The sequence below is a fragment of the Meleagris gallopavo genome, chromosome 7 (assembly GCF_905368555.1).
Source record: "Meleagris gallopavo chromosome 7, MGAL_WU_HG_1.1, whole genome shotgun sequence".
In the NCBI taxonomy this organism is placed as follows: domain Eukaryota; kingdom Metazoa; phylum Chordata; class Aves; order Galliformes; family Phasianidae; genus Meleagris; species Meleagris gallopavo.
This window is the reverse complement of record NC_139410.1, coordinates 18,101,368-18,126,611: the sequence shown is the minus strand read 5'-3', so window position 1 is coordinate 18,126,611 and position 25,244 is coordinate 18,101,368. Positions and strand designations below refer to the sequence as shown.

The 25,244-nt window shown below is 37.1% G+C and overlaps 1 protein-coding gene across 1 annotated transcript in view; it reads left to right on the top strand.

Annotated features, from left to right (window-relative positions):
• The window catches only part of LOC100543473 (uncharacterized), a 31,601-nt gene extending 6,598 nt beyond the window's left edge, over nt 1-25,003 (top strand). Inside the window, exons 8-36 of the mRNA XM_085228280.1 lie at nt 377-421; nt 995-1,039; nt 1,664-1,717; nt 2,997-3,065; nt 3,397-3,465; nt 4,662-4,730; nt 7,107-7,175; nt 7,600-7,668; nt 7,756-7,824; nt 8,951-9,019; nt 9,321-9,392; nt 9,958-10,026; nt 11,272-11,343; nt 12,245-12,313; nt 12,709-12,777; nt 14,017-14,085; nt 15,155-15,223; nt 15,881-15,949; nt 17,294-17,362; nt 18,048-18,116; nt 18,909-18,989; nt 19,626-19,661; nt 19,973-20,009; nt 20,140-20,697; nt 21,203-21,444; nt 21,881-21,971; nt 22,076-22,144; nt 22,982-23,170; nt 24,858-25,003. Of these exons, the coding sequence (XP_085084406.1) occupies nt 377-421; nt 995-1,039; nt 1,664-1,717; nt 2,997-3,065; nt 3,397-3,465; nt 4,662-4,730; nt 7,107-7,175; nt 7,600-7,668; nt 7,756-7,824; nt 8,951-9,019; nt 9,321-9,392; nt 9,958-10,026; nt 11,272-11,343; nt 12,245-12,313; nt 12,709-12,777; nt 14,017-14,085; nt 15,155-15,223; nt 15,881-15,949; nt 17,294-17,362; nt 18,048-18,116; nt 18,909-18,989; nt 19,626-19,661; nt 19,973-20,009; nt 20,140-20,697; nt 21,203-21,444; nt 21,881-21,971; nt 22,076-22,144; nt 22,982-23,170; nt 24,858-25,003 (2,772 nt within the window). The remainder of the gene's footprint in view (nt 1-376; nt 422-994; nt 1,040-1,663; nt 1,718-2,996; nt 3,066-3,396; nt 3,466-4,661; nt 4,731-7,106; nt 7,176-7,599; nt 7,669-7,755; nt 7,825-8,950; nt 9,020-9,320; nt 9,393-9,957; nt 10,027-11,271; nt 11,344-12,244; nt 12,314-12,708; nt 12,778-14,016; nt 14,086-15,154; nt 15,224-15,880; nt 15,950-17,293; nt 17,363-18,047; nt 18,117-18,908; nt 18,990-19,625; nt 19,662-19,972; nt 20,010-20,139; nt 20,698-21,202; nt 21,445-21,880; nt 21,972-22,075; nt 22,145-22,981; nt 23,171-24,857) is intronic.
• Nucleotides 25,004-25,244: the final 241 nt, after the last annotated feature.

Genomic DNA, 25,244 nt, shown 5'->3' with positions numbered 1-25,244 from the left:
TGAATAAGAGTGTATATGGGAACTATTGAGTCATCGCCTGAACCATTGATTGATCACCTGAGGCAAGGACTGGATCAGCCATGGGAGCACAGGTGAAGGTGATTCAGCTGTGTGACCAGAAGGGGTGGAACCTGGCTCCACCACTCTAAGATCCCATTTAAGGGCTGACTGCCACTAGGGAAGGATCTCTTTTTAGAGATCTCTTTTTTGTGGGACTTTTCATTATAAGTCTAAGTGTTCAGATATGGGTGAGCTTTCTTTTTCTGTTTTTTCTTTTGCTATCTCACTATGGTACTCTTTCCAAGTGTACTTTGTTGACTGTTCAGGATGGTACATTCAATATGCATTGTAAATATTTGTCTCCGCTCTTTTTAAGGGTGAAAGAGGTGAATGTGGAATCCCGGGGATAAAAGGAGACAGAGTAAGTAGCCATGAAATTGTTAGACTTTCAGGAAATACTTGAAGTGTAGAAAAACTGTAATTCCCTGGACAACCCTAATGATAGATGTGAGGCAAACATTAATTCTAAAGTTGAAGAAACCTTAAAAATTTGGTTTTTAAAACTGAAGTGAGCAAAGATACCACTTTCAGTAACTTTCTCATTTCTTTCTATATTTCACTGAGATAACTCTTAAGGCCCAAGCCTGAGCTTGCTTGTAACAGTGGTAAAATTCTAATTGACTTTAGTGGGCAGGAGAAGTCAGTATTTAGGGAAGCAGTAGTATTTTGAGGGAATGAGAGGTAAAAATAAGACAAAGATTTGTAGCTCCAACATTACTCTTTAATATTTGGTGTGTAATTCTTCCTCTGAATTCTGATTACTACAGTCCATTTAAAAAATACTTAGTCAATACTTGCTGGCTACTGAGCCTCTCCTGATTTTTTTCAATTTTAATGGTAAGATATTTGAATCAGATACCTTAATAAAGTTACATAAATGATTTTGACCAAATTTAAATAGATGTATCCTTTTTTCCCCCCACTTTTCTTTCAGGGTCCTGAAGGTCCAGTTGGCCCCAAAGGTGCAAGAGGACTGCAGGTAAAATAAATAGATAAACATTAAAAAAAAAAAAATGAAGCTATAAAAACAAGAAGACCTTGTTAGCTAGGATCCCAAGCTCTGAAATAATATCATGATACAACTTTAATGGAATTCTTGAGCCACTTGAGTTCAAGGCATCCAAAATCATATTAAACAGCAAGATAAACAAGAATTTGGAAGAGCGCTCTAGACAACTAAATTACTCTTGCAATAAATTTGATCTCAAAGATCACAGCAAACATGCTCCATAAAAATTAAAATCACTCATTTCCCATTCATGATGTCTATTAAACTATCTTGCAGAAGTATGTAGAAGCACTTTTTTCTCTTTTCCTCTCAGTATTGTGACTGAAGGCCAAGAAATTTAGCCCATAATAGATGCTTCAGTAGATTTGGCTATAGATTACCTTTTATTATATTGAAACAAAGGGACAATCAAATGATCTCTCCAACACCTAGAATAGCCAAATCTATGCATGCACCAGAAAGCATAAGTTCTGTTCTGAAATGCTCATAACTTGTACTTTCATATAGTCTATAGCAAATTAGAGATTTTTTTTTCAAACTTCCATCATTCTGAAACCATGAAAAATCTCATTAAAACTGCACCTGTTTTAATAGGGTCCACAAGGACAATCTGGAGATCAGGGGCCTGAAGGCCTACCAGGATCAAAGGCAAGAATTGTATTTAGTTCTCCTCTTTACTGATATTAAAATGTATCAATACGACCCCTACCATTTTTGTAGAGAATGCAGTTGAACGTGATGTTGCTAGTGGGTCATATACTCTGCATTCTAAGAGGTTACTAAGAAAGGTATTTGCTCTTTATATTATGTTCAGGTCCAAATCAAGTTCTGTTCTTCTGTCATAAACAGACAAAATATAGCAGCACCACAGAATAAAATGTAGTAGCAGTGTAGTATCACATTTGTTTAGTTTTCAATTTGCAGCTATGTTTTCCGTAAGTGTGAAGCAGGAATTCTGTTTGGGATCTCTAATACAAACTCTTCTTGAAACTACACACTCTCTCAAAATAATTCAGTAGCTGAGAATTACTAGTCCTGTTTACTGATATTCAGCAAAAGATATCTAAAAGTCACTAGGATTAATACAACTCAGGACACAATCTTGCAGTGGGCCTTCTGGAGGTGGGCCACAGAAATCACTCAATGCTTACTACAAGATCCCCTCTGTAAACAACAAAACTTTTTTTGTTTGTCTTAAAACCATATGATAAAAATCTACTAAATCATTAAGATTTGCTTGGTGTACTTCCTATTTCTCCCCCTTGTAAATTTTTGTTCAGTTATTTGATGATCTGATATCTCATTTTTTTTAACAGAAAACACAGATATCACTGGATATTACACACAATTACTGGGTCCATTTAAACTTCATTAACAGAGATTACAGACACGCTTTGCTTCTCAGAAAAAAATAAATCGGTCAAGGCTGATGGATTCTCCAGCTACTGAAAAATAATGTTGTGGAGAAAAACTGAAAATGAATGCCATTCTTTGTTTTAAAATTAAGTATCACATTACCTGATAATGCAAAATGCACATACTTTTGTGCTACTTAGCTTTACCTCTACTTTATCTCTTTTGCATCTCCTTTTGCACCACGTTTAGAGTGCCTACTGGCCAACAGTTAATCATATACCAGCTAGATGTGAATGAAAGCCATTTTATCACACATGAAACAAAACACTTGTTCATTTCTGGCTGGTATCATTTTGTATAGAAAATATCTATGCTCTTAATAAAGGGAATTTTGAACGGGAGTGAACGGGAGAAGATGAAGTAATGTGTAAGATAATATCAATTGGTTGAAATTCAGGATATACAAAAAATAAATTTCAAAATCTGTTCTTTTACAACAAACTGAGTTAAACCAATTTCCTTAGATTCTAACTCTTATCCAGGACTGTTTATATTTCCATTCTTTTGAAAGGGTGAAAGAGGTCTCCCCGGACCACCTGGCTTGCCTGGAGAGACTGGAATAGGACTGCCAGGCCCAAAGGTACAAGCATGTGTCTTCCATATTACTTGTATTATAGGCTAAGAATAAAGACTGAGACAGCTGAGATAATATACTTTATGGTATATGAGAAACTTCAAGTTCCCCAGTAATTTTTTTCATAGTACTGAAAAAGTAGAATGAGACTGTCTTCTAATGCAGTGAAATGCACCAGTTCATTTGCTGTGCAAGTCTGAGGATACTCGGATCTTCTCTGCCACTCCTGTATTCAACTACACCAAATATTGCAAGCACAGAATATGCAATGAGTATTTATGTGCCACACATGCAAATAACTAAATAAGACATTTTCAAAATATATCTTTCTTTGAAGGGGGACACTGGTTTGACAGGAAGACCAGGCCCAGTTGGCCCACCTGGAGTTGGTGAGCCAGGAGTTCTGGTATGTCTGTTTCTTATTTGGAGAGGGGGAAGTGGGAAAGAAAGGAAGACTTCTCAGTGCTTTCATAATTTGAAAAATATGTATTTTAAATGATGCTCTTCTTTCTTCAACTAGCTTCCTCTATCATACATAGTATTTTGTCTTTCAGTTTCCTCAGTGAACTGTACTTTTTCCAGTTCCTTGACTTTTCTAATTATCTTAGTCTCCAAACTATGAAAAATAGCCTTATACAAAACCAGACAAATATTTTAATAGATCTGTCCGAGAGATTAAAATCCATGTCTTACATCTTTCTGACTCTTTTCAATAACAGTACAGAGAAAAGAGCTACGAGAACAGGAGCCTGTGATGTGCACCTTTGTTAGCCATGACATCTTTGTTAATGTGATAAGAAAAAACAATTTTTTTTAAAGTTCATATTTTAAGAAAATTTACTTGCAAATACGCTTGTTACAAAAGAGTGTTCTTTTTATGGTTGAATGCCATGCAGTTAGCTTTGCCTTAAAACAAGACATAATTCTAAAGCTGCATACAGAACTATTTTCAAGCCTATTTTACTACAGAGAGTACTCTAAGCCTAACCTAATGCTATTCTGTGATGTATGTGCAGTCTCAAGGAGTAAAACAGAAAAGCAAAACAGATGCACGAAAGCATTGTGAACCAGGTGGAGTATATGCAGGTTTTGAACTGCATTTAATAAAGAAGTTGGTTGTCTTACTTGTCCCTTGTGTTTCTATGAGATCTGCTTTCAGAAAGAGAAAAAGCATACTATTGTTCTTTTCACCAATTGCCATTAAATCTGTTTTGATAGATTTTCCTCAGTTTCATTCTGCACAGACATTAATGTGGTTCTCCTTCTCTCGTGATTATACTGATACGTTAATAAGGATTAGTAACAATTTGGAAACTGAAGTTTAGAGAGTAAAAACTTTAGAAATATAAGAAAGAGGAATTACTACATACTCCATGATTAATAAGTCACTAGAAAAATAATACTGTCTGGCTTGTTATTGCTGCAGGTCAAAATGCTCATCACTGATTCATTGTGAATATCATATTGCTATATAATTTTTAACAGGCTACAACTACATACAAACATCTAAAGACATGCTTATAGCCTACAATGACATAGAATGTGCTGCTGTTGATTTGCCTGATTAACACATTCTGGATCATTTTATACTTATGTTAACAGGGGCCTCAAGGACCACAAGGTGTACAAGGAGAACGAGGTTTACCAGGAGAAGGGCTTCCAGGAGCAAAGGTACTGCAGTTGAAGTGTTCTAGGAGCAGAGCAGCATCATTATATGACTACATGACAGAACAAGTTTGCAGCAGACGAGAACCTGACAAATTAGCTTTTAAATTAATAAAATATGGCTTCAATTAAAATATCAGAATTCAGTTGGTCCAAACAAAATATCTAGGCTTTAGAGATATCAGCTTTAGAGGTTCAAGAGGCTATTTAATTCCCCTGAGACTTTATTTGCAGAACCTAAGCCTGGAAAGAAGCTATAATTGCAAAAGAGTTTCTAGTGTGTGACTTTACATGAATTATTATAAAAGTGATTCCTTAAATGAAAATTTTGCCTTTTGGTTGCTTTTTTTTATACATCTTACATACAGGGACCCTTGCTCTCACTAACGACAGGCTACTAAGCTCAATAAATACCTCAGCCACTGGCTAATGCATTTTAGCAAATGGCTGGATTCAGTTTGTGGGTAAAAAAAAAACTGCTGTTGCTGTTTTTCAGATGACAGTAGTAGTTGCACTTACATGGATGGACACTAGATACACTGTGAGCTCCTTTTTTTGTCTACTGAAAACCAGCTCACAGTCTTGGCTGTCGTTTTGACTTTTGGTTACAAGTGGCATGGCTGTTGTGAAACAGATACTCTCCAAGGCCTTTTATGTGGCTTTGACTTGAGTAATACTTCTTGAAATGAAACTGATTTCTTAACTGTTTTCCTGGAAAATGAACTGGTTGAGTGTTTATTATAGTAAAAAAAAAAAATTATTCTAAAGTAGTAGACTTCACTACATTGTACAAAAGTCTTCTGGTGGGCTTCTTAACACTAACATGGTTGTGAGTTCTTACATTTTAATATAGTTTTAAGCGTTATGAGATACAGCCTCAACCCTACAAAGCAAGGAGTTCCTTTCTCCTGTACGCCTGTGCTATAGGTCCACTCATTTTTATTCATCTATCAAATCAGTTTTGGTTGGGAAAACAATAACAAATCTGTTTCATAGATGCAGGCATCAATTGTTCCTTTACTAAGCATCTTACCATTTTTGCTTTGCACACAATACTGTACTAAGCTGGGTTAAAATTTGACTACTGCTAGCATCTCTTAAAATATGCAGTACTTATTTTATGATGAATTATATAAATTGCCTAGCCTCATTGTTGATGGCTTATTTTCACTTAACAGATCTTATCAATGAAAACATAATTTGAAGAAAGTATATTTAGAAATCACTGCGTTGCCGCTGAAATATCAATTCATGTGGGAAGAAATAGTGCAACTAACAAGTAGTGTACAGCAACAATGTGCAGTGGGAACAATTATGGAATAACGCATAATCTTACTGAAACTATTGAGCACTTGAGATAAGCAGAATAAATTAGCCAAAGGAGAATTCTGCCAGTATTACTGGTGCACTTGATTTGGGGAAAAAAAAGCACAGTTTTGACTGCCAAATCTGAGCTGATGACAAGCATGTATAAACAGAGTCTATACACGTATCATAAATTCTATTTATGGCTGCCAAGTCAGATCTACAGTTTAAAATGCATTTTAAGCAGGTGATTTCTTAACTTAAAGCAAACTGTACAGTTGCTTTCTTTCAGCAGAATGTTTTTGCTAGTAACTCACAACACAGTTCAGTGAAATGAGAAATATAAGCAAGTGTTCCAAACCATCAGGTTAAGGAATGTTCTTTTAAGTGAAAGTTCGTGATGTTTTTCAGTTAAAAGGTTGAAACTGGATGAAAGAGGGAGAAAAAGCCTATCTGGGGCATAAGTTTATTGCCTTGGGGAATTCTGAGGCAATTTGCACAAGCTAATGATCTGTCTCTACATGTTGTATTAACAGAAATACAAGAAATCACAGTGTGTTTTTCCTTATTAATCTACATTTCCCCAGAGACTGCTGTACTGTAAATGAATGTCTAGAAAGACAATTCTATGATAATGCAACTTGGTCTGGTCTTTATTCTGGAAAAATTCTTAGAGCTAGATCCTCACTGCCACACTTGAATGAGAATAATCCATGAGAAATTAGAGGAATCAATTTAGACTCAGAACTCAATCCTGTTGACATTCAAATCACCTGTGGCTTTGCTATTGATTTGAAGGGAAGCAGAACAGGACCCAGAACAATCAAAGTGAGTAAAAAGATTAAAAAATATTTTTTTTTAAATAGCTTGTTCAGCTCTTTCATCAATAATTTCAAACAGCAGAGCAAGCTCATTTGAATGAAAAGACAATCTCTTTGGTATCCTAGAAAACAAATCCAGGAACTACCTTCTGGTCCTTTTCATTTTGATTTTTGAGATGACATAGCACACAGTGTCTCTAGTTACTTCAGAGAGAACAGCTGTGTTTTTCTATAGCTAACATATTTTTTCATGTAGGGAGACCGTGGTTTTGATGGACCAAAAGGCCCTCGTGGACTTCCAGGCATCAGCATAAAAGGTGAAAAGGTGAGTAGTACATACACCAAGGGATTAGCAAAGTGCCAATAAATCTACAATACAGCCTTGATATTCACTACAAACAGTGCACTGAGGCAAGTCACTCAAAAAAACACCTAGACAACAAGGTATTTTGTGGACAAATTTATGCTCAATAAATTCTCCTAACTTTTTTGAATGCATCTTCATATTAAAATGGAAATGTTAACAAAAAAAACCTGATTCTCTGCAAAAGTTAAGGTTTAGAATGGGAAAAAAATGACTATCAGTTGTTAGCAGCAACAGAATCAGGAGGGAATGACTGCATATATGTAAGATAAAAGGTCACATCCTCAGCTTCACTAATTTAAGGAGTTGTTAAGTCAACATGATTATCATGGGAGCTGTCCCAGATTGTTTCTTACTTTTATGCAACTAATCTGCACTTTGCCAGGGTGAATTTGGTCCACCTGGTTTACCTGGGCCAATAGGATTACCTGGAATTGGAATTCAAGGAGAGAAGGTATGGTCTTCACTTTCCCCTCACTCCACAGCTAAATGTCTAATAACAGAATATTGTTTATTTTTAGTAATTAGATAATATTTTCAGGGAGTGGAAGGCCCCAAAGGACCTCCGGGCTCTAGAGGGTTACCAGGACAGGGACTACCTGGACCAAAGGTTAGAGAATTTTATGAAGTAAAAAGTCTTTCTTGTGTTCTCTGAATAAGAAGTGGTCTGTCTCTATCTATATGCTTGTTGAAGGGATCAACATCTAACTTAGTTGCAGGAAATTATTTTCTTTATTAACATTATTAAAGTGCACAGCAGTTCCCACTCCACTGAAAAGCCCTAATGAATCTATAGCATAGCTCTGTTTGTTTTGTCTTAGCTTGCCACAAAACCTTTTGAGGTACCAAATCAGCCAGTAAACTACTTTTTCTGGTATTTTTCCACAGCAAGAGAGGTCTGATCTTGTCTTGCAATTTCATCATGCTGTAGGCAGGTGCAGCAAATCCAAAAAGTTATGCACTAGACATAAAAGAATATCAACATTTCAAGAATATCTTTTATTCTCAGTGCAGTGTTTATTTTCCAGGAGGAAAAAATATATATATAGCTTACAGATTAGCTGCCTTGTTAATTCTGCTGCCTGTTTCTCACCTGATTTTGTGAATTTACTGCATCTAGGAGTTAAGAATGGTCCAAGATAAGATAGAGATTACCACTGCTGAAGGAAAACTGTCATAGTAATCTAGTCTTGACTAATTTGCACAATCCAGAACTCTTAATAGAAGAGTTCAACCTTAAAGTGTTTGGAATGGAGATTTAGAGTGACTTTCTGAAAAGAAGCATCAGATGAAGTTCTGAATGCCTGCAGGCTATTTCAGAATAGTGTAAGGAACTGATGGTGCAAAGTGGGTCTAAGATCCGCACCAGGTAGAGCATTTTGGAGCATCAGAGCATTGCCTCTTTCATCTGAAGTGATTACACAGGGACATGTTTTACTACTGGTACAAAGAAAGAAGATAAACTGCTTGAGGAGCTCAGGTATACTGCTGAATTGTTGGTGGGAAACATTCATGGTGATGTATAATTACAGATTTACATCATTAATCATTTCCACCAGCAACTTTTTGGTGACAGCTCGAAAGGTGCCCAGGGATCTTGAGATTCTTAATCTTTGTGACCAAGTGTTTAACAAATTATACTAAAGGTAATATCACACTAATCTTTTCTTTAAATATAATGAGCAATGAATTTGCTTTGTATTTTTCCATTATGAAGCTCTTAATTTCTACTTAAGGGTGAACAAGGCTTGCCAGGAGAGACTGGAGTGCCAGGAGAAAGAGGTATTGGAGAGCCTGGTTCTAAGGTATATTATTAATAGATGAATTCATTTATTTATTCATTTGGGTTTGGAAAACTTGTGCTTCTTGAGTATTCTTTCTGTAGGCATGTAAAAATAAGTCTAGAAATAGACTGTTAAACAATTAGACACTTCCTTATTTTGTAATACATGGGAGTTGTCATTATAACGAAAGAACTACAAGACTTGGGTTCATATGCATAAATGTTTCCTATAAATATATATACAGTTTAGTAGTCTTTTAAAAATAGATTTACTTGATTTGGAGTCTGAATTTAATAGTAAGACTTACTTTTATTGATGTCAGGGTGAGCCAGGCCTTTCAGGACTGGCAGGTCTGCCTGGCCTTCCAGGAGAAGATGGAGCCCCTGGACAAAAGGTTGGTTTATTTCTCTCTGCAGCCCACCTGCTTCCCTTCATGCATTCTTGCTGTTCACTCTGTGCTAATATCCAAACCTAAAAGAGAGGATCTTCATGGACAAGGGGAAAAGTAGCACATTAAAAAAAAAAAAAAAACCCTCAAAAATGTTTTCTAGGGAAACTTTTTCAATTTTAGGGGTGTTGTTGGTTGTGTTATCTTACAGCTGTTTTTTTTCAACCCATCAAATTCCCTGCTTAGAAGGAAGACCACTAAAATGGCTGCAGGTAACATTTAGCAGCTTTCTGATGATGAATGGAAAACTCCCTGTATTTTTACATTATGTACTCAGTGTTCCATCATTAATTAGGAAATATGCTACTTTATGCATTTCCACCCAGAGTTTTACAATAGTTGCTTCTGAATATGGGAAGAAAATCCTGAGCCCACTGAATCAGTAAGAGTTGTCCCAATGACTTTAAGAAGTCTATGATTTTAACGAGCTTATTCAAGTAATTATAGAGTTGATCTTGCATTATTGTCTGTGTAGTTCTCTGAAATAGTGCTTTGATTTCTTTCATTCCAGGGTGAACCAGGACTACCTGGTCTAAGAGGTCCTGAAGGTGCTCCAGGCATTGGAATACAGGGGGAGAAGGTAAGAACATTTTTACTAAAGGAATCACTCTAAAAGGAAACATTCTAAAGCTCTAGGAGTAGGTTTGTCCAGATCTTTTCTTCTTTGCTCCAATGTAAGTAATTAAAAAATAAATCTCAATAAATAGGTTAATAATTGTTTGTAGAAGTGGCTAGCTGTAGAGTTTCTTTCAGCCTGAAACAACAACTTTTAAAATAGTGAAGTTAATAAAATACTATCCACAACACCATTTTCATAATTTTTTTTTTAATAATAGTAAAAGAGTTCAGTGGCTCAGTACCTATTATAATGCTTGGTACAAGAAGTCTCACAGAGAGGTAGGTTTATCTTTATTGGGTCTACTGCTTTTCTTAGTAAGAATAACTGGCGAGACTCCTTGGGTTTTGCCTCTTGTACTGGTTTTCTGTGCTGATCCATAAATGGAGAAGTAATCCTGGTTTCTCGCGTCAGCATCTTTATCCTGAGAAATATTGTCGTTGTCCAAACACTAGACAAAAAAGAATAAATATCACAGAAGAAAAATAAACATATTAAGTATTACAACTGTAAAGAGCCAGAAATGCTAAAGACAGCTCAGGAGGGGAAAAAAAAAATCAAGACATCTCTTTTCAGAATACCTTAGGTAGGGAATACATGCAGATGTCATGTACCAATAAATACATGTATCATCAAAATTAATGACTGTTTGAGCATTTCAGAGTGACTGAACTCATAGTCCTCTCACTTTTGTTATAAGTATTACAGCTTAATAAAGACTAAAGCCATTTAGCACTTAACAAACTATGTATTCTTGGCTTTTTCTGACTGAAACCACAAGCTGATAAGTTAGAGAGGGCATAGTGGCCTTTTTTTTTTTAATTGCAAAAAATACCTTCAAGTAAATCTGTTTTTCTGTTTTGATTAGTTCTCTTGAACAATATTTTTTTCCACGTAATTACTCAATTTTTCAGCTGCAAGGGTATATGTGATCTTTAAGACTTTTGGGTTGTTGTTTTTTTTTTTTGTAATATTCATGGGCAATTCAGTTAATTTAATTTCACTTGGGATCTAATTGGTTTTAATTTTACAAATACCAAACTGGACAATTATTGAGCAGAATTAGCTGGCTTGTCAATGAAAGCTATGGAAAGAGCCCATGTGCACCAGCTGCAATATAGAACTTCACCTTGTTTCACTGATATTCACAATTAATTTCAGATAACACACTCAATATTTTGGTGTGACGTATCTTCTCTGTTTCTGTAGGGAGATCAAGGTCAGAGAGGAATACGTGGATTAACAGGACCAACAGGAGCGCCTGGGCCTGCAGGAGCTAAAGTATGTTCATTGTCACGCTGTGTGTGTAAAACACTCCTCCAGAACTCTGCTTTATCCTAGATTTCAGAAATAACCTGTGTGAAATGAACTTCTCAAAAAATAACTACCAAAAATCCCAAGTTCAGCTAAGGTTTTCCTAAGCAAGACACCACAATAATTATAAACATCCAGAAGCATTCTTTAGAAACTTCATATTCACTGTGTTGCTTCCTTTAGAAGGGAAGAATTGACTTGAAAAAAGTTAGAGGATAATAATAGTGTCATTCTATGCTGAAATATTTGGGAAGACAATACGGTGCGTGGCATACACACATGGATCACAACTTCATTTTCCCTTACACTGATCAGACTCACAGCTGGTATTTTTCTACTGATTTGCAGTTTGAATTCTTACTGAAAGTGAGAGAAAGGCTACCCCGAGTTTATCTTACAGTTTAAGTCTTTTGCTATTAGTTCATACAGCAGTACTTCAGCGTAAGATTAAAAAAAAAAAAATCAAGAGGTAATAAAGTACACTGAAAGGACTATTTGGAAAAAAACAATCTGTTGTGACATTAAAAAAAAATGTTTTTTTCTTGTATAGCTACACAGTTGGGCAGGAGGCTTTGAGTGCTGGGTGTGCTGGACTGAGTCTAGAATATACTAAGAAAAGGATTTCTAGTAATATGTATTTATTCAGGGACTTTTCATTTCCCTTGAGAAATCAAAACTATACTGATTATCAGTTCTTCAATGGTTAGATTTCACTTAATATAAATTTAATATAAATAAAACAGAATATAAATAAAATAATAAAACTTCTAACAGAATTTAATATGCACAAATGTTTTCTCCAAGAGATGCTCGTGCTACTTTCAGAGAAAAAGGCAGCACTGTTTTCACTCTCCTTCATTCACTGCAGGGAGAGCCTGGTGTACCAGGACGTCTTGGAATGCCAGGCCCTCCTGGAAGAGCTGTGCCTGGACCAAAGGTAACATCTTCCAAGTATTTCTAAATCCTAGTACTTCCTAGTACTTCTAAACACGGTGTGAAAACTACAAAGTAGGCCATGGTACTATTCATGTAAATTATTTCAGCCATAAGAGGTTACATAAAACTTATTTCCTACCAATAGAGTTATAGATTGTATCCATTCTAGTTACCATCATGGCCTGGTATTAACTATTTGCCAGCTTGAGGTGTTCTTGTCTTTGGCTTTGAGAGCCTTAGTATCAAAATACTTTTATTTCTTCTGCTCTTAGTGTTTATCTTAAATACCTGCATTTATATATATTGTATATATAGCAAAATTAAAAAAACCAAAAACAATCACTAGTTGGTGTTTAATAATATATGCAACTAGGGTACATGTTTTCTTCATTGCAGGGTGACATTGGCCTACCTGGTCTTGCTGGACCAATTGGAGAACCAGGTTTTGGGCTCCCTGGAGCAAAGGTAGCTCCTGAACTGATAAACTAATTTCTGATAGAACTGTAAAATAAGGCAAGATTTTGGTGAAGCAACACCTATCACTGAGGGTGGCAAGGTGTTACACAACACTTACTGTATGTATTGTACTGCATTGGTATAGTATAAGGATTTGCAGAGTCAGATGACCATGGACAGTCAATCTTTCAGACTCTGTGAATCATAAGCTTTCAGATGGCAGAGAACCAGGAAAAAAAAAAACCTTGTTTTTAAATTTCAGTGAGTGAATACAGTGAGAACACATGATTTATGTGCTTACAACAGCATTTCTGTTAAACGCAGCTGTTTTTTTCTGAGCAGTTTTTAGGTAAACTGCTTCATTTCTAAGTATGGCACAGAGTTCCATACATAAGTTCCAAACAGATGTTAGGACATGAGCCAATCCAGTCATGTGAGAAGAGATTCCTTAAATAGTGAAAGAACATGAAAGAGTAATTAATCTCTAAGGACTTCTCTCCAGCACTTCTATAGTACTGTCTCAGTGTTAAATTTAGCTTTTCCTCAGGCTTTAACTAAGCGAATTTGGCAATATTCTTGAATATTGCCTGCCCCTTGTCCTCTGACTGATCTTAAGCCTGAAAAAATACTGAATTTTGGCTGCTCTCAGCATTTTGCTATTAATAAGTTTTGTTTGCTATCAGTATTTGTGCTTTTGCTTCACTGTCAGATATGTCTGATGAGCTGTACAGGGTAAAACCTTCTACAATTTCATTTTTTTAATAAAATTTCTGCATGGGCATTTTCTTGGCATTGTTATGCATGCCCATATTTTCGGCAGCTGCAGAGACAAACAGTCATCCGCTCATGTCATCCATTCAGGTGCAATTCAGAGCAGCTTTTGGCTGTCTGTCAGGATGGGTTTGTGCATTCAAAACTAGAATAATAGTAATTATGATAAGAAAATAGTGCAACTGAAGCCATTCCTTCTTAAATGTAAATCATAATTACAGTGGACAGAGCTCTAAAAAAGATTCAGATTACTGACTTAGAAGTGAAAGGTCTTGTATAACCACAGCGCTATTAAATATTCCAGTTTTAATCTGGTATTGTCTAGTACTGATAATTTACAATAATTTACAGTAATATACATGCATAGATAAAAATCAACTTACAGTATCTCTGATAAAGAAATTTCATGCTCATGGAATATTTCCTGCTAGCAATTGCATTGGCAGTCAGTTCATCTGTTTTTCCTGCTTTTGTCAGGGTGACCGAGGCCTTCCAGGACTCCCTGGGCCCTATGGGGCGAAAGGAGATGGTTACCCCGGTCCACCTGTAAGTTTACAGATGTTTCTTTTTAATGTGAAATGGGAACAAATAGGTAAAGCAAAGTGATTAGCCTCCATGGCTGACATGCCAGGAAAGCTTTGCTTTGTATTTTAGGCTCTTCAACTGTGTAATGCATTTTAGCATGGAAGGAAAAAAGAAATCTTCCTCTTAGTCCAAGACCTTACAGGTCCCTGACTCCTCCTGATTACACAATGCAACGTGTTCCAATAGGAGAATTTTTTTATAGTAGTACTGAAGTTTCAATCAGTTCCTTCAAAACCTTAATGTAGGTTACTATCTTCTGCCCAGCCACCCAGAATTTTAAGCCCAAACAGAAGAACATAGCCCAGCTGAACAGCTGTGTCCACATACACAGGTATGAACTCTGGGTGACTGTCAATCTTCCAGAACTACTGAAAAAGCAACTACTGTCCAGAGTCAGAAGAGCAGTCTGTCCTCAGTTCTAGTCATCGGGTGGCTGAGGGTGGCACAAGGAACTGGCTAACCTACTTCACAGCCAGAAGTCTGTACTGGTAGACAGGAAAAACATCTGCAAAAAAGGGATACAAAGAGAAAAAGCTCTCTATTTTTCCCCCTCAAGAGAGCATATGTGCGCAGCACTGGCCCCACATAGCCTGTTCCACCAGTCCTGGCTTTGTCATGCTGGCCAGAGTCAGGGGAGTTTGGTTACATACTAGCATTTATTTGTGCAAAAGACAACTATATAGATGCATACAAACATTAGGAGTAAAAATTAATGAACATCAAAGCAGAAATTTGAAGCTGAAGCATTTATAATACTTCTTGGCATTTCAGTGCAATCCAATCCTATAAGTGCTTTTGCACCAACCACTCTGGACACATGACACATGCAAGTCTCTTGCTTGAGGTAGAACATACAATGCAACCACCAGTGACACAACTTCTAGCTTACCCGAGTGGAATTTAACCTCAGTCCACAGTGACCCCACAAAGAGTCAACGTATTCAAGCTATGAGCCATATTGTTAACAAATGCATGTAGTCAACACAGCTTGAAATAAAATTAATATTCTATCTCTGCACACAATTTTCAGGGCTTGCCAGGCCTTCCTGGGCTTCCTGGTGAGCAAGGCCCTGAGGGAGTTGGATTACCGGGACCTAAGGTACGGATCTTAACTGCAAGAAAAGTAAATGCATGCATATACTCCATGTACATATAGTTCTTACCCATAGATCACAGGCAGATTGTCTTTTTCATACAGCTTTAATTGTCAGTAAATAAAACGTAGATCCCATAGAAGATCTTCAAGCTTCAGTTCAGAACCCATCTTGATGCTGATTACAGGCTTACTTGAATACAGGTAATTGATAGATTGACTGCAGCTATTTAAACACGCCTAATGTCTCTTAAAAGAATGTACATCTTTTTTCACTCTCATCAATCTGCTAACTGTCTGAAGACACTATCAAGAAAAGTATGCTAGAAATATGCCAGTGTGACCACAGTCTGACAGGCAGGAAAGCAAAAAGATCTTTGACTTGCAGGAACTGGAGTTTATTTTGTGATATGGGAATTGTAATGCCTAACTATTGCATAACTGACCGTGCATGTCTTGATATGTTTAGACCACTAGCCACTGATACACCCCAATGTCCTTATTCTGCCTGCAGTATTCATGGTATAGCACTGTTTATATTTACAGTGATCTGTTCAACAATTTTCCTTGCCTTGTCCTGTTTGAGTACAGCAGATGCTGATAATTCTAGAGACAAGTCAAATTTTGTATTCACTACTTATTTTTTAAAGTATCCGTTTTCAGGGTGCTCCTGGTAGTAGAGGACCAGTCGGTCTTCCAGGTCCCCCAGGAGAAGGTCTGCCAGGACCAAAAGTAAGCTATTTAAACACTTGCATCTTTATCTTCTATTTTCTAGAAAAGAAAAATACAGTATAAAAATGTGTGATCATGCATACAGATATGTATGTTTTGTCTTCACGTTACACTAGAAACAAGTAATCCAACAGGTAACTGAGAAATACAGTGTCTTCATTTTGTAGAATAGCAGAAACATTTCTGCTAACCAGCCTTAAACCATGGCCATTTTCCTAATGCAGGAGAGGAATTAGGGTGATAACTTGCACAAAGATCAGCAACAAAATATTAGGTCCTGCAGACTGTAGCTCCAATTTGGTAGCAAACACTTCTTCTAGCATTTGTCCTGACCTAGGATTACTGGTCTGGCAAGCACTTACCAGTGCCTATATTATTTTTAAAGCTACAGGCAAACTGCTGAGCTATTCCTCCTACCCTTTTTTCCCCACTCAATGAAGTCAATCAATAATATTCCAGTGTAAACATAATTAGAAAATACACCACGAAAAATGCCTGGAAATGAACAATTTTCCTTACAAAATGGATTTTTTTTGCTTCTACAGCTCAAATTCAGAAGTCTATTAATACAAAAACTGTTTCCTAATGTGAACATTAATGTGAAAGAACCAAAACATGACAAAAGTAGGATTTTGCAACATCATAATGTATCACACATATAGTGTGGCTTTGTTCCCCACCCACGTGGCTAGGTGCATGGTTAAGCAATAGGAAAGCACTAATCCCACCTGTTTCACTGTACAAATGATCCTTACAAATGGAAGAAACTGAGAGTTTCACACAAGGATACTAGAATAGCAATATAGGTATAAAATTAACATTGTACTGTCTATGTTTTGATTACTTCCTATGAAAAATGTAAATTGTAATATTTTCTCTAGAGTTCTTTTAAAAACCATCTTGTACATTGGCAGCAAGAGACTATTTGCAGTGCCACATTCTTATGTGTCTCTACAAGTCTTACTGTGTAAGCTCAGCGGTGATGAATGATAGCATAGCATTTAGGAAATAATAAACCTCTCTTAAATCTTAATTCAATGTCCGGCGTCCCACCAACACAATCCATCCTTCAGACAACAATCATCTCTGTCAGCAAGGTGATTTAAGGTCACTGGCTGTAAAGTCCTGAGTGACTTTTTTTTTGTTTTGAAGAATTAACTGGATTTGAATAATATGATAAAGGATAAAAAAAAAGTTGTCAGCCAGAGAAATCTTGTCCTCGCTACTTTCAAAAAGATACTGAATGTGGCAGAGGACTGACAGGAAATTATGCAGTCGTACAACAATATGTTGTGCATTTTCATTATGAGTAGTGAATTTAACACATGCAGGGTTTCTTTCTAGGGAGCTGCAGGACGCCCAGGGCTGCCTGGCCCTTTGGGACCTCCTGGTGAAGGCATTCAAGGAATTAAGGTAAGATGACTCTGTGTTGAGTGTTCAATCTGACCATCACAGTATTTAGAAATTAAGAAACAAGTCTCACATTGTTGTTTCTTATATGATAAGAGAGCCAGAGATTGGACAAATGAGAAAGTTAATGTGAGCATCTACAAATTGTTCTGTATCTGCTGCTGTTAACAACAGAAAGCCCAAGGGTGTATGGACTGAGAGAGGAGGAATTTTCAGAGAAAGACAGACTCCCAGAATGAGCCAAAATGAAAAATAACATTCCCTCTTTCTCAGTCTCTCATGCCCATGTAAACACCTTGAAATTGCTACATGAATTACCACTTATGGTAGAAGAATATTCTTTATCCTGGACTTGGGAGTAAAATATCCCATTTTCCCCTTATTTTGTACCTTTACGTGAAACATATTAAAGAGATGCAAGAGACAAAAGAAAGAAAGGAGAAATGAGAAGGAGCAAAGTAGGTTGTTAAGAGGGAACAGGAGAATTAGATAACAAGCCGTTTTCAAATATAATCTTAGAGTAAACATACTACTGAAGTATTTGAGAAATATAAGCAAGCCATTACAGTGCCTCAGGTGTATCAAGATAGTTGTTAAAATCCAGCTGAAACACTTTGCTTAAACATTCAAAACTAATGCATAATGAATGACTACAAAGAGTTAACATCGCTACCTGGATTATCATTAGGGGGAACCAGGAATTCAAGGAATGCCAGGACCACGAGGCCCCCCTGGAGAAGGGCTTTTGGGACTGAAGGTATGATATTGAAATCAGAGAGAATGCCTGAGACCCAAGCCAACATACTGAAAATGCTCAGTCTGCTCAGCTCTCACTGAAGATTCTTTGAAAAGGGGATCAGGATTGAGTAAAACTTCAGCCTTTCGCATGGCCCTTTTAATGTTTAACAGCAGCATCTCTCTCTGCACTGCATATTTTAGTATCGTACGAGGCTTATCTCCTAGTGCAGTTAGAAGAAATACAGATATTGTTTTTAACATTGTTGCCTTTCATTTACCCACAGTTATGCAAAATTTCAGGAGTACATCAGTACTAAAAGAAAGGTGTGTCGAGATCAGTTCATAACGAATATGCGAACTTCCACAGCCTAACGGAAATCAAATCAAAAGGCACTATTTCCTTTGTTTGCTATTCTGAACACCTTTCCTAGGCCAAAAGGTTTCTCAGAACGTTTCCATCACCCAATCCAAATCCTCCTGCTCCCTTCTTCTCAGTTTCCCTACCGTTATCTTATTTTCCTCAAACACTTCCATTCACTTCCATCATGCAGTATCCTAAGAAACATCCCTGTCTCCATATACTTGTTTGGGATGGTTCACTTTTCAAACTGCTTGAGCTATTTTTCTCCATAGAAATACTTAATAGTACAAATTATTCACAGATACTAATTCATTTAAACAGTCTCTAATGAACATTTCTAACTCTTGTCAGAAACTGAAGGTAAATTCAACAAAAGCAGCCAGAAATAAATGTGAAAAATGTAATAAAAATTGACTTACACTTTGTCTGCTTATCTACGCAACTTCAAAGGGAGATCGAGGAGCAACAGGTGAAAAAGGGAAAAAAGGAGAAAAGGGAAATGTGGGTGATCCTGGTTTATCTGGAGAACCTGTGAGTAACTCAGTTTTATCACATCCATTTTCTTACACTGCTTAATTCTAAAGCTGGTGTGTGTTTTTCTTGCTATTTAACTACTCTTAATCTGAAACGCTTAAGAAACTGAAAATATGAAGATATTTGAAAGTATAAGGAAGACATTTCTGTGCTAAGTACCCCAATTTCAAAACACAGATGTGGGTTCCTTCTCAAGGCGGTGAAAGCCAACAGTCAGGTTGTAAGAAGATAGGGCTATGCAGTCCTATTACGTGGCTGCCAAGTAGTGGTAGATCAGACTTAGCATCAACGCTAATGAACAGGTTTAGGGAGGAAAATTTGTAATTCCTGCTGGTTTCCAAAAGCTAGAAAACAAAATGTACTCTTCTGTTCTGGCATTTGCATGCTATTCAGTATATGTAAACTGAAAATCAGTGATTCAACAGAAGACATGAGGTCATCCGCTACCATACAAGCCTTGCCACATTAAAAGGTTGTGGATATGGTGGGTACAAGCTAGCATCACAGGAAAACTATGTCTTCTAGCAAAAGTTCTTATTAGCTAAGTATTATTTTAATACCGGTACTGATGAAGTCATATTCTGAATTACAGTGTTACTAATTGCATAGCTTAATTAATGATCATTGTTACAGGGCAAAACTGGACCAAAGGGAGAGCAAGGCCTAACAGTAAGCAAGTTCCGTTATTTAAGACCTGTTAGAATGTGACTATAAACAAAATACAAGGTACTACCAGTTGAAATCCTATGTAAGTTATTCCAGAAAGAGTTTTCTGGCAGTAATAATATAGAAAGAAACCACTTAAAGGCTTATTCTCATCTATTTCATGCTGATAAGGAATTTAAAATTCCTGATGATTTGACATATTCCTCTTCTACATCTTTTTTTACAGTTAGTAAACAAAACCTTTGATAGTGTCAAGTTTATACATCATTTGAAAGAGAAAATTGTTAAAATATTTTTAATTTTTTCATATCCAGAGAGAAGATATAATTAAACTAATTAAGGAGATATGTGGTAAGTATTTAGGATTTTTTTTTTATTACGCATTCTGCTTTTCTTCGTAAAATTTGTATTTTCTTTCTTTCCAGAAGAACCTCCAGTAGTCATTGTGATCTGTTTGCTTTTTTTCATTTTTCCTTTGCAGGTTGTGGTATTAAATGTAAGGAAATTCCTATGGAGCTTGTATTTGTGATTGACAGCTCTGAGAGCGTGGGACCAGAGAATTTTGAGATTATCAAAGACTTTGTAACTGCATTAGTAGACAGAGTAACTGTAGGCAGAAATGCTACCAGAATTGGCCTTGTACTGTACAGTCTAGAAGTTCAGCTAGAATTTGGTCTCAACAAGCATACAACCCAACAAGATGTTAAACGAGCAATTAGAAAAATGCAGTACATGGGAGAAGGCACCTACACAGGAACTGCTATCCGTAAAGCAACCCAGGAAGGGTTTTTAGGTGCTCGAACAGGAGTGCGGAAGGTAGCTGTTGTGCTCACTGACGGCCAAGCGGACAAGAGAGAAGCGGTGAAACTGGATGTTGTCGTTCGAGAGGCTCATGCAGCAAACATCGAAATGTATGCAATAGGAATTGTAAATACTTCCGATCCAACGCAGGCTGAGTTTGTGCATGAACTCAATCTGATCGCTTCAGATCCGGACAGAGAGCATATGTATCTCATCGATGACTTTAATACTCTCCCAGGTGTGTTTGCTGCAGTTTTATTCTGTGTTATATCTGATGATTCTCAGAATAGAGGAAAAAAATGCGTTACATTTGTGTAAATTACGTTTTGATATGATGAGGGTTATTTACAAGGTGCAAAATTATGAGAACCTAGAGATAAAACTGTCTTCTTTTAAGGAGTCATGGTATAAGCCGTGACATGAAAGAGAGCACATTGTGCCTACCAAAGACGTCACCTACAGGCTATGAAAGCAATCGTTTAAACTGGCTTCCTAAGCAGAGGGAGTGCTCACACACTGCAGACCTGCTGGAGTGGAAATGTGCATCGTGTAGAGGACCTATAGGCTGGTAAATCTGTGATGATAAAAAACATAGTTCAGAGAGCCTAGAATGATCTTAGATATGTATAAATATTCCAAAGGTGTACTGGATTACATGTGTATTATTTACACACATGAATAATCTAAATTTGAAAAATCCATTAAATTTCTCAGTATGATGAATTTTAACTTCTTTCAAACAGCTCTGGAGTCCAAATTAGTCAACCAATTTTGTGAAGATGAGCATGGTACCTTCATTTACAAGCGTAATGGAAATGTTGCAAGCATAAATGGACCATCTTTCCATTCAGTATCTTCAAGTCCTTCATATCACGTGCTTCAGAACAACAGTATTAATGGGCAAGTACTGTCAGCACAGACACCTGGGGTATCTACAATAGAAAGTCCTCTGGATCTTGGTGATCTTCCTCAGCCATTGGTTCTGGTATGAAAATTCAGCATATTTTATGAATGAAGGTGTTTTTTTTTTTTTAACCTATTTTCTTCTCTGTTGCCTGATGCAATATCTAACTTCTTTTCATTTCTGCAGGCACATACTGCAGTAGGTCCTTTAATTTGCTATGCTCAGTGCTGGTGTTCTGAATAAAAGTTCATATATTGCGTGCATGCAATTCTTTAATGGCCGCAGTTTAGTCCTGATACTGTTACTGATAGTGAGTTTAATACAGCAGGTTTGGGACTGACAACCCTCCTGGTAAACTGATCTGGTGAGGTTAAAATCTTGATTCTTAGAAATCTTGATTCTTAGCAATGCAGTCAGGGTAGATGGGAAGGAGAAGTGTTAGGAAACCTGTAAATGTTAACAGGCTTGTTCATTTTGAGACACTTCACAATATTTGAAAATAAAATGCTTATTTCAGACTGATGTACCTACTGTGGTAGTTAAGGAAGCTTATGAAGATGATCTAGAGAAGGAAGAACAATCACCGTTGGTAACAGTGGACACTAGAGGTATTTTTATCACCGTTATTTTTTTTCAACTTCTAGTTACTTTTGGCTGATTAAAAAAAAAAAAAAAAATCACTGCTTCATTCTGTTGTTGTTTTTACCCACAGCTGTGACATCATTGCCACCATCATCTTCAGACAAAGTGCTTTCAACTGCAAAGCTCACACCAAAGCTAGGTAATAGATAATACCCAGGGTGTCATTTTCTTCTCTCTTACCCTAATACTGATTTTTATAATGCTTTAAATCAGAGTCAATCTGTTGAATCCATCCAGTTCTGAAGATTTCATGAGCCCATGCTGTGGAAAAGACAACATTTCAGGATTTTATAAAATCTAGCTGCACTTCTTGGCCAGCCTATTAACCGGTTATTGTCTCTGCAAGTTCCAAATCCCACTGCTCATCTCAGAGAACAAGGTCAGCTATAACTTGAGGCAGAGATGATAAATGGCATCAAAGAGAGAATGCAGTACCAGGTGAGGTGGGCCAGTGAGCAGAGAATTCTTTAGCCAGAAAGGGTCAGTCTCCCATCAGGAAATGGGAGGCCTCATTAAGGACAGAAGATACATAGTGATTTCAGAATTGGACAGACTTCTCTTTCAGAAGAGAAACAGGAAAAAGTGTTTAGTCATTTGAAGGAAAGCATAATAATAAACTGACTGTTCAAAGGATTCATTCTTTTCATATGAAAAATCTGAATGTGTTCCTTTCATAATTTTGGGGATTCACACTTCTGGATTCCAGTAGCAACATACTGTGATGGAAAAACAACATATAAAGAGCATGCCTCCTGGGAACATGGATATGACTAAGATAGCTGCCTAATACTCTATTACGCTTTAAGTTTCCAGATACTAGTTGCCAATGATACATGTAGAATATTGATGTAACAATGTTAAACTTTAAGAGAGAGTATTTTTATCCAACGGTATTATTAGAGTGAGTGAGACTAGCGTGTCACAATTGATTTTTACACATAATTGCGTCCACTCCTTTTTCTTCCTGTTTTTTAAGGAAGTGTTCTGGACCTCCGATGCAAGTTAAGGCTGGATCAAGGGCCATGCCGTTTTTATATCATAAAATGGTATTATGATCAACAAGCCAATGCATGTGCTCAGTTTTGGTATGGTGGCTGTGATGGAAATGCAAATCGTTTTGAGAGTGAAGAGGAATGTAGAGAGGCTTGTGTATTTTCTTCTGGAGGTAAGAATTTGCATCTATCTCTATATTAATAACTAGCAAGATGAAGGTCTTGCTTACTTGGGTTATCATGAAGTATCAAGTATGGTATGTAAAACTGAACCCACTAACTTAAAGAACGTTAACACTGTGAAGTCATACATTCACTAATTTTAAAAAAATCTACATGTGCAAGCATGCTTTAATTTCTTTTGCACATATTTTATGATTTAGTCCTTATGTAACAAAGCAACACATTTCCAGCAGTATCAGGAATTCATAACTTCCATAAAGACCAGCATAGCTCTTATAGCAATCATACTTCCTTCTAAATACTACTGTTACACAATCACTGACTTCATTTTAAATTATACGTATGGCTTTGGAAAACAATCTTTGGTCATTAGAAGTCATATAACTTCTTTCCTCTCTGTTACAGAAACCTGACAAGTTGGCATGGATTCTGCAATGAAGTCTTCATTTTCTTTAAGGAAAAGTGTTCCCACAAATCCTACTTTAATTTCAAGCACAGAATATCAACTTCTGAATTACATGCAACTGCTATTCAGGGGTTACTGGATAAAAACAGAGAATGCAACAGCTTGTTCCCTACGTGCTATCCAGGTTACAAGACAAGGAGGTAGCTGAGCTACCCAGCTCTCCCAACCCCATCTGTGTTAGATGCAGACCTTTTATCTAGCAGCTCTCCTCAGTTTCCAGTAACTATCAAGGTACATGACAAATGAAATTAAACACTTCCACAAATTTGTATAAGTGACTACACCAGTAGCTGACATCAACAAGTTAGGTTAGTTCATGCCTAAAATGGTTCTTGTCATATGTTTCTATTCTAAAAGCCCTGACTTTTAAATGCAATTTATTATTTTACTGTTCCTTACAAACCCTTTAACTTATCTTCAGAACATCAAACTAAGCAGAGTGTATTCTTTGTTGCCTGTCACTGCCCTATGGCTTTTCATGTTTGTGCTCACATTTATTTGATACGTCTCTTATTACTTGAATTATATACTTAAAAGCTTGTTTCTAATAAACTGTTTTTGTTTTTACTGCTTGAATAGAGAGTGGGTAAGCAGAAGCCTTACAGAACTGAAAACTGCTCTCACTACTGAGTTACAGCTAGGTGTGTTCCTGATTATACAGCTGGATTTCTGCCATAGTCCTGTTAAGGAACTGCCATGGATTAGGCACTCCTGCATATGAAGCCAGAATGTTTTTTTTTTCTTTTCCCGAGCAAACAGAAATTGGAAAATTGAATTAGGCCTCAAGAATGACATCTAGTTGTTGAATAACTTCCATAAAAATTTTAAGGCACATCCAAGAAATGGCTAAATTTCCAACTCCCTGCTCAAGTAGGGCCTCCTAAAGCACATCACCCAGGACTGAGTCTGGATGGCTTTTGACTCCACAACCTCTCTGAGCAACCTGAGCCAGCACTCACAAGAAAGAAGTTTTTCCCCGTGTTCATATGGTTAAACATTATTTACACAATTTGCGCCCATAGCATCTCATCTGGCACCACTGCCCCATTCTCTCAATGCTGTCCCTTCCCAAACACACACACACAGATCAAATTTCCCCCCTGGGCCTTCTCTTCTGCAGGCTGAGCACGCCTGGCTCTCCCACTTTCCCCACAGAAGAGGTGCTCAGGCCCCTTTATCATTTTGGGAGCCCTCTGCTGACTGTGCTCCAGGAGCTCCGGGTCTCCTTCACATGCAGGAGCACAAGACCTGCCCCAAGTCTTTCTCCACAGAGCTGCCGTTCGGCAGGCCAGCCCTGATGCACGGCGTGGTTTTGGAAAAAGTTTATTTATTTGGGAGGAGGAGGAGCGAATGGTAAGATACTACAACTAAAGTACATTCATCTGGATACGCTTTTTGAGATATTCTAAATTAGAAGTACATTTTACATCTACCAGCTTCACAGGGTTCTTTTTGTTTGATCTAATGTTCATCCACAGCGTGACCGTTACCTTGTACCGACACATCTAAGGCACGAGGAAAAGCCGCACCCAGTGACCCGAGGCGCCCGGCCGTCCTTCACACAACGCCCACACACGCCGTTCCCGCCAAAACGCCCC